The sequence below is a fragment of the Lissotriton vulgaris genome, chromosome 1_1 (genome assembly GCF_964263255.1).
Source record: "Lissotriton vulgaris chromosome 1_1, aLisVul1.2, whole genome shotgun sequence".
NCBI lineage: Eukaryota > Metazoa > Chordata > Amphibia > Caudata > Salamandridae > Lissotriton > Lissotriton vulgaris.
In genome coordinates this window covers 2,028,582,066-2,028,598,087 of record NC_141685.1, presented here as the reverse complement: position 1 = coordinate 2,028,598,087, position 16,022 = coordinate 2,028,582,066, and the positions used below count along the sequence as shown (strand labels likewise).

Genomic DNA, 16,022 nt, shown 5'->3' with positions numbered 1-16,022 from the left:
AAACTTGGAAACTACTGAAAGGACCAGGTCGGCGCAGGTGGCAATAAGGACATTGACACTTGAACCAGTTAGACAGTGGGGTTAGTCCAAGGCTACGAATCGTTTTAAACAGGATATGCTGTTCTACTGGGAGCAAGTTAACAGTGGTCAACACAGGTGAAATATGATCACCACTAGGTCACCAAAGATCATTCTGGTTGCAGCACTCCGAATAAAATTGGAGGATGTAGGACCCGATGAGAACCAAGTATCAGGCATTGTAATCATTTCAGGATGATCTGAAAGCATTTCTGTCGCAGATTCTATGCCGAAAGGAAAACCAATGGAAAATACGTTTAAATATTGACAGATGCCAGAAGCAATAGCTATTTAGTGCTTTAACTTTGGGCTATGAAGGTCAGCCATTCCATTGCCACAGTTTATAGGATAGTTTCCATTGTCAGAAGGCACCCATTAGATAGTCTACCAAGGAAACTAGACCTTTGGTAATTTAACTGAATCTGTATCTTCTGCATACATAAAAACAAAAAAGCCAAAAGAAAATTAGTGGGGTCACAAAGATTAACCAATAGAGATGAGTCCCTTCAACAGAATGCTACAATGTATTCCTTCACTTTTTGAAGGGTTCCTAAAAATAAATCTACCTACATGTTCAGTAACACCTAAAAGCGGAAGAAAACTCCCTAGTTCTTCCTTTTTTAACCCTGCCAGGTTGAATGGTGAAAACAGAATTAATTTTGTGTGGCCAGAAAAAGGATACAGGAGTGGGTTTAAAGAAAGCAGCACACTTTCTTGTAGGATCTGCACTTGGTTATGGCAGCAGTTCTAGATGAAGAGAAGGTGCTGGCAGAACTTGGAGAATTATACTATTTTAAGTTGCCTCTTTCTGTGGGGAAACCATGAATGCACCAATCCAGGATTAAAAGCACTTGCTAATAATTAGAGGGCTGGCACTATATTAACTCTTCTGTAAGAGTGCTTGCCACGGGTAGGATCAGCAGCAAGAAAATAAATATTTGCAGCATTGCAAGTTGATGCCAAAGGACGTGGAAGCATAGTGGTGTTGCAATCAATACTAACTGGCATGCATGGAATACAACCAATGCCTCCGAGGACTTGAAAGCCAGAGTTTTAATGCTATGAAAACATTGATAAATAAAGATTTTCTCCGTATCTCCCCCCCCCCCCCCCAAAAAAAACAACAACCCACAAACAGGGTTTAAATTGCAAATGAAAACGTCTCCATAGTCTCTTATGGAGAGGCTTCCAAATCAGTATGATCCTGTTCAGATAACTGATCTAGAGCATGGTTTTACTTATATCAATTGTTTTACTGGACCCTTGCGCTATCTGTGTAAAGTAGAATACATTTGGTAGGTCCATGGCGCACTAAAAACAGAACATTTATATAATACTTCGGAACGTTTTTTGCATTGCAGGTTATTTATTCATTTTTACAAAAAAATAGACATTGGAAAATCCAGTAATGCAACATTTAGAACGTAGTTAAAAATAAGAACTGTGACTAGAGCTACATCAACAGCTACATGTGTATGCAACTGTTTTACAGCACCAGTGCATTACAAAAGTTAGGTGCTCGGATATAAACATAAAACCCACGTAACTATTTACAAAACAAATATTACTGAATGTCGATTTTAATTCAGGGCTACCGAATAGGAACAATGTCCTTTACAAATTACAATGTTTGTGGAAACAAACCTTTGACAAAACCAATAGAAATAAAAGTGAAATAAGTGACTAGCCTAAATACAATTATTTACCTCTATCGTAGGATCATATTCATCCACAAAATGATTCTGAATTAGTTGTATTGTCAAGGCACTCTTGCCAACGCCTCCAGCTCCAACAACTACAAGCTTGTACTCCGTCATTTCAGTATACCTGAGTGGGAAGCAAAGGTTATTTCAATACATTAAAATAAACTCACTACTGCAACTTGTCCAATGCTTTAACCATACTGATCATTTCAACCACATCATTCTTTACTAAGGCAGCGAGAACCAATTAAAGAATGTAGTCTGCTATTTTAAGGGTTCAAGTGTGGAGGTGTGAATCCTTCTCCTGCCCTCAAAATGGGATTGCTTTGCCATTTACATTATCAAGGTAAAAAAAAAAAAATCTTTGTGAATTAACATTTTTAAACAATTTGTATTCATTTACAGCAGCGGTGCGTCCATTGGGGCGTAGGGGCGTAGCCCCACTAAGCCTGGTGGACGCACCTGCGGCTGCAACAGAGAGAGCACGGAGCACCTAAATAAAATGCAGCGCTTCGGGGGTTCCGACCGGGACAGCCCCGATGAAATAGGGAGTGCGCAGGGGGTGGGGCTGGGTTAGGTTACAAGTCAACTGACTCTGCTGCGCAATTTAATTACGGGCGGAAACTTGCCCGCGCATGCGCCTTAGCGTCAATTTAGTCAAGTTGACTGAGAGGGACCAGGGGGTGTGTCTGCTGGGCCCCGTACTTTGAAATGGCGCCAGGGCGAGTAGTCTTTGTGCCCCCCTCCGTCGGGGACGTGCGCGGTGACGTTTCCAGTAGTTGCGCACTAGAGTCTGACACCGAGTTCGGCGTGGTCAGACAGACCGTCACTCGAGCTGGTAAGTTAATAATAATTAATAAGCAGTGCCACAGTGGCTGCTCACACCTGACGGGGACACGCGCGCAGAGATGGGGACATGCAGGGGATAAAAGCGAAAGGCATGACTCCCAACATAACAAGAGGAAAGGCGGCAAGTGCCGTGAGGAAGGCGAGTAAACTCTCTCTCACACTCAGGCACGCTCCTTCACACAAGTCAGGGAGGAGGGCCTGCACGTTTCATCATGGGCTCAAGTTATAAAAACTTCTGCGCCGCCTGCCTTAATCACTCAGTCTCTCACAGACACATGCCGCGCACACCGCTAAAGGATATGGGGGTCCGGGCAAAGGGCGCTAAGGAGCAGGCGGCGCCGACAGAGATGTGTTGTCCTTATTCATGCCGTTAGTTATGGAAGGCGGTAGACAGGCAGCAGAGCACAATAATGTACCAGAAGTATTTGCACAAATCCAGACTGTCACCCACACGAAGTACGTCACACTTCGATGTCATGAAAAGATGAAATGGGGGTGTGCACGTGTTCGCTATCAAACACGTCGCATTTCGTAATTCGCACATCTAGCAATTTAAAACTTTGAATGGACTAGGAACAACTTTCAAATACTTTTCATTGAACGAAACTAGTTGTGTTATTGTATTTGCAGAAATATAGCGCTGCCTATGATTTTGATGGAATTGTAGTTCATTCTCGACCAGAGCGCTCTTTCAGATGGACGGTGGATGCCAGCAAGCGATGGAGTCTGTTCTTTGGCGCGTGGTTGTGTGAGATGAGTTCAGTTAGTTCAGTGCAGCCAAATGGAAAATCTGAAGTGCAGGTGTCCAGTACAGCGAATCTGCTTGTTTCTAAGACGTGTCCCTACTCTCTACATTTAAGTATAGCACAATCTGCTCAGACCTGCTGGTACGCTCCCTCTCAAAAAAAAAATGTGCAGTCACGCGAAGATCCCTACAGCAGAAAATCATTATGACACAAAGCTATCACATAATTTTTGCATTTTGGGCCCATTGCACCGTTCAAAATACAGATTATTTTTGTCCGTGCTGATGTATACTTTGTGCAGTAGGAGAATCTGGAAAGAATACATTGAATAAAGGGCCAATATCCTTTGTGGTAGAAAGCTGTAAATTATTCTGCACCAAAAACGGCAACTTTTACTTCAGCCCAAAGTATTTTTTAATCCATGTCATGGGCAGTATCCCTTATACCAAACTGCAGTATTTGCTGTGATTTCATAGCATATACTCGCTTCCTGTGCCCCTCAGTACTACCGTGCACTTGTCTCTGATTCTTTGGTGTTCACATTACATTATTTGTAAGCAGGAAAGACTCTCATATGCAAAAGGTTCACTATGCGCTCCATAGGCAGGGTACTCTGTACCCCAAGGTGTTTGAATCTCTTTTATATTTTGCTGTACCATCGAACATTCTCATTTTAATAGCCTTATCACTCCCTTCCTGGCTACTCTTTCTCTATTGTGGTGTAGGACACTCAGGAGCATATTTTCAAAATAAATTTTGAGCGCGGTGCTACGCCAAATTTGGCAATGCTGCTGAGGTCTGACATATTTTAAATGCAAGGATGCGCTGTATTCATAAGAATATGGCGCACCCCTGTGTTTCTCCTAGCGCTAGTGCAAAAAACAGCTGCCTTATGAAAGGGGCCAGCAGTAAGAACTTGGAAAGGTAACACCTGTGGGGAAAAACACTATACCTTCAAAATAAAACCAAAACAGCTGCATGTAAATGTAAAAGTATATGCAAAATGGGCTAATATTAGAAAAAATAACCAGCATGGTTGTACATGTTCACATGCAAAAGCAGATGGTTTAATGAGGAAGGGCACCTGGCTCTGGTCATCGATGCAGTTGGGAATCTTTGAATCTCACACACCTCACCCAACACCTCCTATTTTGGGCAAAATATGTGTATCTGTGAACGGCCTTATGTATGGCAGCGAGAATTGTGTGCTTCACACAGCATGCCACATGAGCAGTACCTACATGTCTGTCTTTAATTTTTCTGATACTGCAACCAGGCATATCACACAACAACAACAAACACACACCAAGCCAGGCCGTCTTTGCCAGTGCTTACTAGCAGTATCAGATAAATGAATGATATTGCATGATATTGACAATAGCTAGCATTGAGCATGAATTAAATCTTGAAATATGAGACTGAATTAAACAATAATAAGGTCTGTGGAGAGAAAGAGTAGCACCATTTAGAGTGTCCCTCCCATTTCCCCCTTCACACTTTCCTCTGTAGTATCTAACTGCTAGCCCATTACATCCCTTTTCTGCCTGCATCTCCTTACGCCACCTCCATATCCATGTTGGTAAGGGCTCTTTGGTGTTCCAAAATACTTTTTTTAGGGCTAGTTTCGTATTGCCGGTGTAATGCATGCGACATGGGCATTCCAATAAGTACACCACAAACTCAATGGTGCATGTGATGAACTTATTGATGCACTTTTCTCTCCCATTGTGGATTTTATAGGTTTTGCAGCTGGAGATGGATTTACAAGCCTTACAGGCATTACATTTGTACAATTCCTGGGTGGTTTGAAGCCATGTAGATTTTGTTTCAGGATTTTGGTAGCTTTGGACCAATTTATCCTTTAGGGATTTTGGTCTCCGATATGTGATGACAGGAAAATTGCCAATGGTTTTACCTATTGTGGTGTCTGATTGAATGAGTCCCCAATGCTTGCCCATTAGTCTTTAGTTTGTTTGATCTTGCGCTATATGTTGTTATCATACGTGGGTATTTCACCAGTATATTTTATGGATGATTTAGAGGAACCCCTTTAACAAACATATCTCACATGACTAAATATTCGATTGAATATGAAATTATCATTTATTGCACATCGAGAATAATGGGCCACTTGGCATTAATTGAATATGTGTATAACCAAGCGTCTAATCAATTTAATGAATTAACTTGTACTATAATAATTTTTTGCATTGTTTATATATATGTTCTATTCAACAATTCACTTGGTACATGTCATTGGGAAGGCAGCACTTAAGGTGTATATTTTCCTATGTTTCCTTTCATCGCTTTCTCCTAAATTAATGAAGAGAAAGAACATGGATGCTTTTACCAGCAATTCCTTTCGGTTTTCTTTTCTTCCCTTTCCATTAAATCTGTGAAGAAATGGAATCATGATGATCAAATCGGCATTGCGGTACCAAATTATGTAAATACACACAACAGAATTTCAATAATGATTTATAATCATTTTTAGAGACATAATCATGTATAAAAGAGTTTGTGTTTTGTTTTGGTGAAACCCACAATTGCGGACCGTAGTGTTTCTTCTATGTCCATTGTGACATCATGCATACAAAATGGTGACTGTGAGGTATCGTAAAACAACTTGACAAAGGCCTTTCTGCGGCTGAAACGCGTTGTTGTTTGGCAATTAAACCTACCAGAAATCGAATTTTGTGTGGCGCCTCGTTCCTATCTTGTGGAATTGAACTTTTGCTGTATCGTGGTAGCTGTCGCTGGGACCGGCGCTTGAAGGCAGGCAAACGGCGTTTCCTGACAGCACCTGGTGTGCAATATATACATACATATACACATATATATGTATTACTTTGACGCTGTATTATGAATCTTCACAAAACTTTCAAAAAATAGTCTCATCAACCTAGGTATCAACCTAGGTTCTTTCCTGGAAAGTTCTTTTGGTGACCCATCAAGCAGGGCCTGGGAAAAAGGGGGAATTGAACACTGATGCAGAAAAAAAGGACTGAACAGAAATACTCCAAATTTGGCAGCAAGCTAGATGTTTAGCAAGAAAGCATTTTTTTTATTTGGTGTAAATCTGTTTAGTACGTTTTGAGAAATTACAGTTCAAAATCTATGTATCTTACATGCTGCATAGGATGAGTGGACCCAGCGGATCAAAAGATTAGATCTCAATGGCTGTCTCAACAACAACAAAGATGTTGCACATCTATTTTTATATGGGCCAAGAGGCTTGAAACCCCCTCTCCAAGCTGTGGTACTCCCCGGCGACCCCATCCCCGGGAACACCGTACCCTGCCTTTCTTTGGCTACTTTAAATAAATGTTGCTGCATGGGGGTGCCCAAATCTGGGCAGTGATACCACCAGTATTTTATAAGTGCTTGGGTAAATTGCAGGGAGTGTTGCGGCCCCTAAAAATAGCTTACAAAAATGGACCCTATGTTTCTTGGGGTATAGAGGACATGACTGCAGGAAAAGCTTGTGATAATTTCAAGCATTCTTGAAGCTAGAGTATTTGCTCTTCGTCTTCCGACTGCAGGAACCCTTTGTGGTTGGTCTTACGGCTCTATTATCAGGACTGAGACATGAAGAAGAAAGATTCTAACACATGTTTAACATTGCATTCAGTAAAAAATTGCTTTCATGTTTATTAAACATTTCAATGCTTCTTATTAATGTTCACAATCTTCATGTTTATTGTTAAACATTTCAATGCTTCTTATTATTGTTCACAATCTTTAAATATGGCATTGAAATGCATTGATTTTACTGATGATTCCCTATCAAATCAAAGTTATTTTTATTATTAAGATGGTGATCTTTTAATAAAACTAAAAGGCTTGCCTTTAAATATTAATGTGGTGTTTTAATCCCTTGACAATTATGATCACACGGCCAGCGGCCTGCAGATTTTAATAGACGGCGTTGTCTCCTTTATGGACAGGCTGGACCTGTCTGTTAATTTTGCTAAGTTGATTGTATTAGTTGCTAGACGTCGGGGGACACGGATGAAAAGTTTTAAAATTGGTCTCCATATTTTCGCAAACGGTTCCGGTCTTTTCCTACTTAGGTGTGTTATTCAACGACTGGTTACAATGGAGAGCCCTCTTAAATGGGAAGCTTAGCGAGTTGGACAAATCTGCGGGTGCTATTAGAACCTTTGCTAGCAGACTGGGATCATGGGCACTGGAGGTCATTTTAAAATTGTGCAAATCCAAGGCCTCTGCGAAAGTGTTATACAGCAGTGAGGTTTGGGGGTACATCCCTTCTCATAGGCTACATGTGGTGGAAAACAAGTTTTTGCACCGGGTCCTGCGAGTCCCCCAAGGTACGCCAGCTTGGTCTGTGCATGAAGACTTTGAGGTTGATTATATGGTGGACCAAGTGGTAATTAGACCCTTACTTTGCTGCATAAAGATGTGGACATGTGAAGATAAGGGTTTAACCAGCCTGATCTTAGCAGATTGTCTGGCCTTGGAATATGGTAAAAAAAATCCAGTGGATACGTTATATAAAGGAATCCTTCCAGGACATAGGAAGGCCAGACCTTTTCTTTGCACATGACACTTTAAGCCCCGGGGATGTTACCATCACAAAAGATTTATACCTCAAATTTGCCACTGCCCAGCTTGACACTATTGCGGTCAGTAGACCCACAGGGAGGGCTTTTGTAATGTTAAAATCTGCATTGGGTAAAGAGCCATATCTTCATATCTGCTTTGGTGAAGCCCCTTCACTCGTTTTTTTGGTCCAGTCTACAATTACAATACATAAATAAAGATTTCTAAGTATGCTTTCACCAAATTAGCTTGTTGTTATCACAAGGTTTAAAACACCTGAGCCCTGTAAATGGTTTGAAATAAAGGAGATGAAAGAAGTTAATTTGTTTGTTGTGTTTTGCTCGGCCCATCACTAAATATGTTTTCCATGCGCTCTGCTCCCTTAATTATCACACTGAATAAGTTGCTATTTTCATCATGTGGCTGAACCTGTAATCTGTATGTAGCAAAGGGGTGTTATGCTGTTGGAAACCTTGCTGAAGCTGATTTCGTAGTCTGTAATAGGACGGAATGTATGAAGCTCTGTGGTTATACTGAATAAGCAGCTACCTATGTTATGCCATTTATTAATGTAATAACTGCACTTTCACAATTGCTTTATTAACCTTCCTGCTTTCTCAAATTTGCTTGAAAATGCACGATTTTTCTTCTTTTTAAAAAAAATTTTTGGGGGGGGGTTATCCCCCCAAACCCCCCTTTTGGGGTTCAGGCTCGCTCGCTTCGCTCGCTCGCTACGGTGCTGTATGCAAATCACTTTGCGCCCCACCACTTTCAAATGTCACCCACCACCCCTGTTCATTTATTTATAGCAATAATTACACAACAGACCACACCAGTGGGTAACTGCGTGCTTCACATAACAGTTCACTACAGAACTAGAAGCAGTGTACATAAGTACAAACATTGTTTATGTACGAAACAGAAGTACCCAATAACACACCAGAAACAAGTTAGGTGATTAATCAAAGCATCAAGCACTCACAGTAGCTCGCAAAGCGGGGTAGTAGGTCTTAATTTCCTGGTTTCAGGTAGCGTTTGAAAAGGTGAGTTTTTATAGGCTTATGGAAGTTCAAATTACACCGGATAACTTTAGGGAAGTAATTTCCGGCTCTGGAAGCTTTACACAGGAAAGATACACAGTGGCCAAAAAACTATCAGCCAATATCACTCATAAACCAAGACTGCAAATTATACGCCAAAATCCTGGCAACTAGACTCAACAGAATACTGCCACAGCTCATAGGGAACACACAAGTAGGATACATCAAAAATTGTATGTCAAGTGACAACACAAGACTCCTCTGTCAAGTCATCGAACACTGCTCGAACTCATACAACTCGGCAGTTGTAATCACACTATGCAGAGAAAGCCTTTGACAGAGTCTCGTGGCACTTCCTAGAAGAATGCATGCAGGCATACAACCTAGGTGACAAGTTAAGAGGTCATGGCCCTTTACAAAAATCCCACAGCTCAGATTGCGATCAACTGATCTAATTCAACCCCATTTAATCTCCAAAGAGGGACTAGACAAGGTTGCCCACTTTTCCCACTGCTGTTCCTACTTACGTTACGTCTAGGTGACTGCCCCTGTATTTGATTTTTGGGTTACTCCAGAGTGCTACCCGCCCTGAGTTTTTGATGCTTATCTCTAGTATTTGGTCTACTTTAAGAAGGGCCTGTTTTGTTATCTTGAAGATCTGGTTCCCTTTTAGTGCCTGTTTGTTGGTGGTAAGGAGGGTTAGTGGGTTCGTGTTAAGGATGGCTCTCTATTAGTAGCCAAGTTCCCACACCTGTGTCACCTGCCGTGCCAACTCAACTACGTTAATGGATTCAATTATATTAGTCTAGAGTGACTAGAGGTATCATACTGATCTTTATGATACCTCTAGTCACTCTAGACTAATATAATTGAATCCATTAACGTAGTTGAGTTGGCACAGCAGGTGACACAGGTGTGGGAACTTGATGGTGTATGACAGTGTACTCTACGTTCAGAATTCCTTTGACTTCATGTAATATGCACAAGAGTAGATCTACCCTTGATCCCTCCGTTATCATAATCATGAGGTCGATTTCTGTTCCCGTAGAGCGGGGTCTCACATATCCTGAGCCAGGTCCAGGAAGAGGTGAGGTCCACTCCCCGGAAGCACTGGGTGAGTATCGAAGGCTGACAACGTTTTTGACTCCTTGCACTGTATGATACAGACCAGAGTAGCTGGAAGTGTCTCACTTGTATGTTTGTCCCCCTATTATAGTAACAAAGTACCAGCTTCCGAAGAGGAGTCCGCACAGATGAAGGAACACTATATCCTTTTCTGTTGTTTTCCACTTGTTTTTTTGTATAATTTTTCACACACGTTAATACACATATATAGGCAGTAGCTTATCTAAGAACAGAGACCCTGACGAAAGCCTGAGGCATCTTCCTCTGTGGCTGAAACATGTTGGTCTCTTCGCAGTTATTTGTTATCACTGCGACGATTTTGCCAAACTGTTCTTGTTTTTAACCAGGAAGGGGCCAACGCCCATTAAAAGTTTCTTGTTAGTTCCCTATCCTATTTTAAATCACCACTTTTACTTTTCGCACTGCACTTTTCCCATCGAATCTACATCATTTGGGATATCTGTGTGATTGTGGTCGCTACCCCGAACCATCCGAGAGGGTATGCATGTGATTTCAATGATCAAGAGACACAATACCCGTTAAGGATTACCAAATGAGAATATTGATCTTACAAGACTTTGATGGGAATCCAAACAACTGGGGTGACTCACGGTTACAGGCGTTTCATATTTTGCCGATTTGGTCTGTCATTCATTTTTTGTATTCCTATAGTACTTGTTAGACATAGGACTTACATTAGCGAATACATGTCTGGTTCAGCTCTTAGACCCCTAAGTTTATTGTGTATAGTTCCGCCCAAGTTTATTACCTGGTGGGAAAGAATAGAAACACTTAAAATGATGATCACCCCAATAGTCAACTACATAGTTAGCATGCTACCCCTAGCACTAACTGAGGACTTCCACAAGAAAATAGATCAAATAGTCAACAAATTTATCTGGAAAGACAAAAAGCTGAGAATAGGCCTCCCAAAACTAAGATTGAGGAAAGAACAAGGAGGCCTCAACCTAGTGGACAGGAGAACCTTTCAGACTGCTTTTGTGGCCAGGCAGGGGATGCAATGGGTACTCCAAAATCAGCAATACACTCCTACATGGCTACTAATAGAGAGCCATCCTTAACACGAACCCACTAACCCTCCTTACCACCAACAAACAGGCACTAAAAGGGAACCAGATCTTCAAGATAACAAAACAGGCCCTTCTTAAAGTAGACCAAATACTAGAGATAAGCATCAAAAACTCAGGGCGGGTAGCACTCTGGAGTAACCCAAAAATCAAATACAGGGGCAGTCCCCTAGACGTAACAAAATGGAAACAATTAGGCCTCTCGTACCCAGCTCGGCTGGAGGAAGAAGGCACCCCCCCCTCACGTTCAACAACTTAAGGGATAGGCACACCCTTCCCGACATAGAGCTTTACAACTTCCTGGCTATCAAATCGGCCGTTAAAAAAGCAAACCTAAACAGGCTCACCCCCTCAATATTCCAATACATGGAAAACAAACAAAACCGGCCACCAAGTCTCTCACCTGTACAAACTCCTACGTCCAGCAAACTCAAAACTTAACGCCAAAAGTACAAGCTACTGGGAGACAGATAGGTTCGAAACTCACAGAACAAGAACTACAAACCATGTGGAAGTCCCAAACACACAACATGATATCACCACTGCTGGCCCAGACGAAATTCTGGCTACTGCACCAGGTTTCATGGACACGAGCGCAATTAGAGAAACTGGGTCTAAGAGTACGACAGATGCTGGAACTGCGAGAAAGCAAAAGGGGACCTAGCCCACCTAATCCTCTACATGTTCTATGTTTTATGTTACAACTAGGCAAAGAACCTAGGACAACAGGCCCTCCACATTGTAACCACAAAGGGCGCCAGCCCATAAGGCCTCCGAACACCCATTCAATAACAAGCTACCTAATGCCGATAAAATGCTGAACGTTACAACGAAGTATTATAATTGTTACATGTGTATGTATATCCTTTGTCTAAAAAAAATAAAAAAATTTTTTTTAAAAAGGATTAAAAACTCAAGAATGTGTCTTGTGGTTCAGGTGAAAAAGCCCAAACTGCCTGAAGAGAAAGGTGTCGCCAGTAGTATGTCAGCTCTAACATCAGTAGTTAACCCGTGGTCCATGAAGCCAACGCAGGCTTCATGGATATTAACAAATTAATAAAGTGTATATAACTAAAAAAGCGAAATTTACGGTTGACATTTTTCAACCGTTATGTAACTAAAATGCTTAGGCTGGGGTCCTCTGCTTCCTGTAATGACTCAGAGGGGGTATATGGACTTCCAATAATGATTAAGTGTGGGGTCCTCAGAAGTTAACAGGTTAAGAACCGCTGCACTAAATAAATAATGCAATTCAACCTGCATCGTGAGGAGAGGCCACTTGACAGGCAGGGCAACTCAGTCCAGCCCACTGAAAACAAGTTTAAGCACCTTTAAATACATTTAAAAAGATAATACTGAAAGTGTAGGAACATGTCTACTTTTCATACAGTCAGCTCCTGCTTTTAGTACTTAATTTGAGTAGCCGGTGGTGGGCACCGGTACGTCTATTCCGCCTGGAATAGAGAGCATGGACCCAGATCAAGAGACACACAAAACAATCATTGGCATAGCCAATAGGTCTCGCCTTTGGGACCTTATAAGTGTTTAGCCATAGATATTGACTTTGCTTGTCTTTAAGCCTTGCTGTACAGAAGACTGCTGCATGCTGAAAAGTTATAATAAAGTAGTGTCCGAAGCATTTTTGTTACCTTATATATGACCAAGAGAGCATTATGCACAACTGAACGACCATATTAAAAAAGTATTAACAATAAACGTTGAGTTTTTTTTGTCCTTTTAATGCTAGCAACTTCGGCCTGTCCCAATGGTTGCTAGGTATTGTTTTTGGACCACCCTATATCAGGCACAGACCTTCTTTAATACAAGCTACTTCAGCTCGCAGGCCATTGTCCAAACAAGGACAATTGTTTTACTTCAACTCAGCACAGATGCCAACAGCACCAACTGTCAGCCAAGCTATGAGGGACATCAAACATTGTGGCATCACCATGCCAGACCTGCCAACGCACATGGTGCCACCTTATGCCACACCTTCACACGGTCACCCGGTGAGGAGCCAATATCACATGGTGGCAGGGGACACAAGCTGAAAAACACTGTAAACATTGCTTCTCCAGCTTTTTGTGGGAGACTTCAAACTGCTGACGTCCATTAAGGAGTGTGTAAACACCCCCAGAACATCGCCACCAGCCTGATGAAGCTTATTTTTTGGTGGAGGGGGTTTGGGATTAGGGAGGGGCAAAAGTGCCTCTTTGGTACTTCTTGGCATGAGGCCCAGCCTTCTCCTCGGTCATGCCCCCTCCTCATTGTGAACTTTGTTTTAGTTGGCAGGTCTGAGTAAACGTGGCATGGATCACGGTGCTATTGACATGGAACAAAATCCGACATCAACGTGCCAGGCAACACTCTGACACCACTCTGATGTGGATCTCTCTCGTCCATCACATTGGCATGAACAACTTTAACATTACCATGTGATAGAATGCGGACATCACCAAAGCATTAAATACTCTACAATTACCAAGGCATCGATCCCTCTGACATAACCAGACATGGGGGCAAGATGGCTCAGTCACCTCTAACACTTGCTGCGATCTGCAGATCACTGGTTTCAATCCTGACACGGCAACTCAACCCTTTAACCAATTTACAGTGCTTAGAAATGGAAGCACTGAATAAAACAATGTGTTAGTTCAAAAAAATGATTATGGTATGCTCTCACGTCACAATTGCATGTAAGACTCATACAGTACCATGACATGGTGCACTCAATGTCATATATATACCTCCACAGGACAGATTAACCTGGACACTTCAGCCAGCACTCACAGGTACCCAGGGAAGTTACCAACAAAGGATATAACATGTCCCCCTCTTCACATTCAGTACGACACAAGGAAACAGCTAGCTAGCCTACGGAACAAAAAGACAGTATAGGCCCCGAATTTGGGATGTAAAAAAATAGCAATAAATTGTACATAGACTGAAGCTGATGGCATCAAGCTTCACTTACCCCCTAATGACTACACAGGAAATTGCATCACAGAACAATAGGCCCAACACTCTTATCAACCTTTATCAAAGGCTCGAGGATGCAGCATGTCAAATTGCAATTGCAAATAACCACAACAAAGTTTACTGAAATTAACAAATGCCACACACTCCGTGAGTAGCAAGATATCTTAAATCACAGAGGTTGCAAAGAGGTCTAAAGAGAGACAAGCATTGGAAATGCAATAGGTCTCGCATTAGAAAAGTTGTAGCTATTGGTCTTGTAAATGAAAAATATTTTATTTATGTGTTGGTTTTTAAAATAGCTAAATTGATAGCTTTGTCATTTACAATGCCAATAGTTATAACTTTTGCGAATGTGACACCTGTAGCATTTGTAATGCAACATGTTTTGTATTTACATGACTTAGATGGCAGCTCTGGTCGTTAGGCCACATCTGCGGTTTACCTGCAGCACAGAGTACTACTACATTAAGTGGTGTGACAAGCAGAAGTAAAAACTCCAGTTTCATTCTAGCCTTTTCACATGAAGATAATTAAGGCTGATATACAAACCACATGATTTAGTTAAGCACAGCAGAAGTTGGCGCGTTCACCTACGCAGCTCGCTAACGGCAACAGCCAATGGCAGTGGGCGAGGCGACTGCAGCGCGCCAATCAGAGTGCTTGTTTCAAGACCCTTGCTCTGTCCTACTGCTCGGGCGATCGTGTTGTTGCGCGAGGCCGAGTGCGGGCGGAGAGGTGGCCGGCGACCTGGTGAGCGTGGTTAGTGATTGAACGGGTATGTGGGGATGGCAGTGTGAAGGCCTTGTGTTAACATCTACTCTAGAGTCTTAAGATAACGAGTTTATCTCCTTCGAGTAGGGACAGACTGTAGGTCAAAGGGTAGGAAAGGCAGTATCCCCGTAGAGTGCGTACTGTGTCATAGTTTGGTGTCACTGAGCAACACTTAAGGGCCTGTGCTGGGGTCACGGACGTGTAGAGCTGCTCTCGGCAGGCTGTGTCAGTGTGGAATGCTGGCAGCTGGGGAGGCAGGGGGCGGAGAGCAAGGGGCGGAGCGAGGGGGAGGTGTGCTGGGAGAGAGAGTGGGGAGGGGAAGAGCTGCTGGCGGAGCATCCTTGTTATGGGGGATGTGTTGCTGTAAAGTGGATTATAGGCTGATCGACTAAGTCGGCAGGCTGGGGAACAGATGCTGCTGGGGAACGGATATGGGGAGGTGCTGGCGGCTGGGGAGGCAGGTGGCGGAGAGCAAGGGGCGGAGCGGGAAGAGCTGCAGAACAAAATAGTGTGTAACTTTCTTTCTTTACCGAGCAGTTTATGCAATCTCTACAAGTTGCGCTATAAGAATCTGGGAAATTTTCCGCATGTCCAGCTGATGCCTGAATTCCGTGCTGTATGCTGGAGGGGGAGGTGTGCTGGGAGAGAGAGTGGGGAGGGGCGGAGCGGGAAGAGCGTTGTGAGGGGAGAGAGAGTGGGGAGGGGGAAGAGCTGCTGGCGGAGCATCCTTGTTATGGGCGATGTGTTGCTGTAAAGTGGATTATAGGCTGTTCGAGTAAGAGTAGACCAAGGTCTATGTGTCAGTGTGAGTGATCTCAACATCACAGAACAAAATAGTGCCGAGCAGTTTATGCAATCTGTACAAGTTGCGCTATAAGAATCTGGGAAATTTTCCACATGTCCAGCTGATGCCTGAATTCCGTGCTGTATGCTAGAGTGCTGGGAGAGAGAGTGGGGAGGGGGCGGAGCGGGAGGAGCGTCGTGAGGGGGGAGAGAGAGTGGGGAGAGGGCGGAGCAGGAAGAGCTGCTCTCGGCAGGCTGGGGAACAGATGCTGCTGGGGAACTGATGAGGGGAGGTGC

At 42.8% G+C, this 16,022-nt stretch overlaps 1 protein-coding gene across 3 annotated transcripts in view; it reads right to left on the bottom strand.

The window, feature by feature from the left end:
• Positions 1-16,022, bottom strand: part of KRAS (KRas proto-oncogene, GTPase) — an 85,942-nt gene that overhangs the window by 47,736 nt on the left and 22,184 nt on the right. For all 3 annotated transcript variants that reach the window (XR_015295736.1, XM_086920279.1, XM_086920282.1), the window contains exon 2: positions 1,785-1,905. Coding sequence is in view for 2 of the 3 variants with exons in the window: in XM_086920279.1 (XP_086776405.1) it covers positions 1,785-1,895 (111 nt within the window). In the remaining variant the exon portion in view is untranslated. The remainder of the gene's footprint in view (positions 1-1,784; positions 1,906-16,022) is intronic.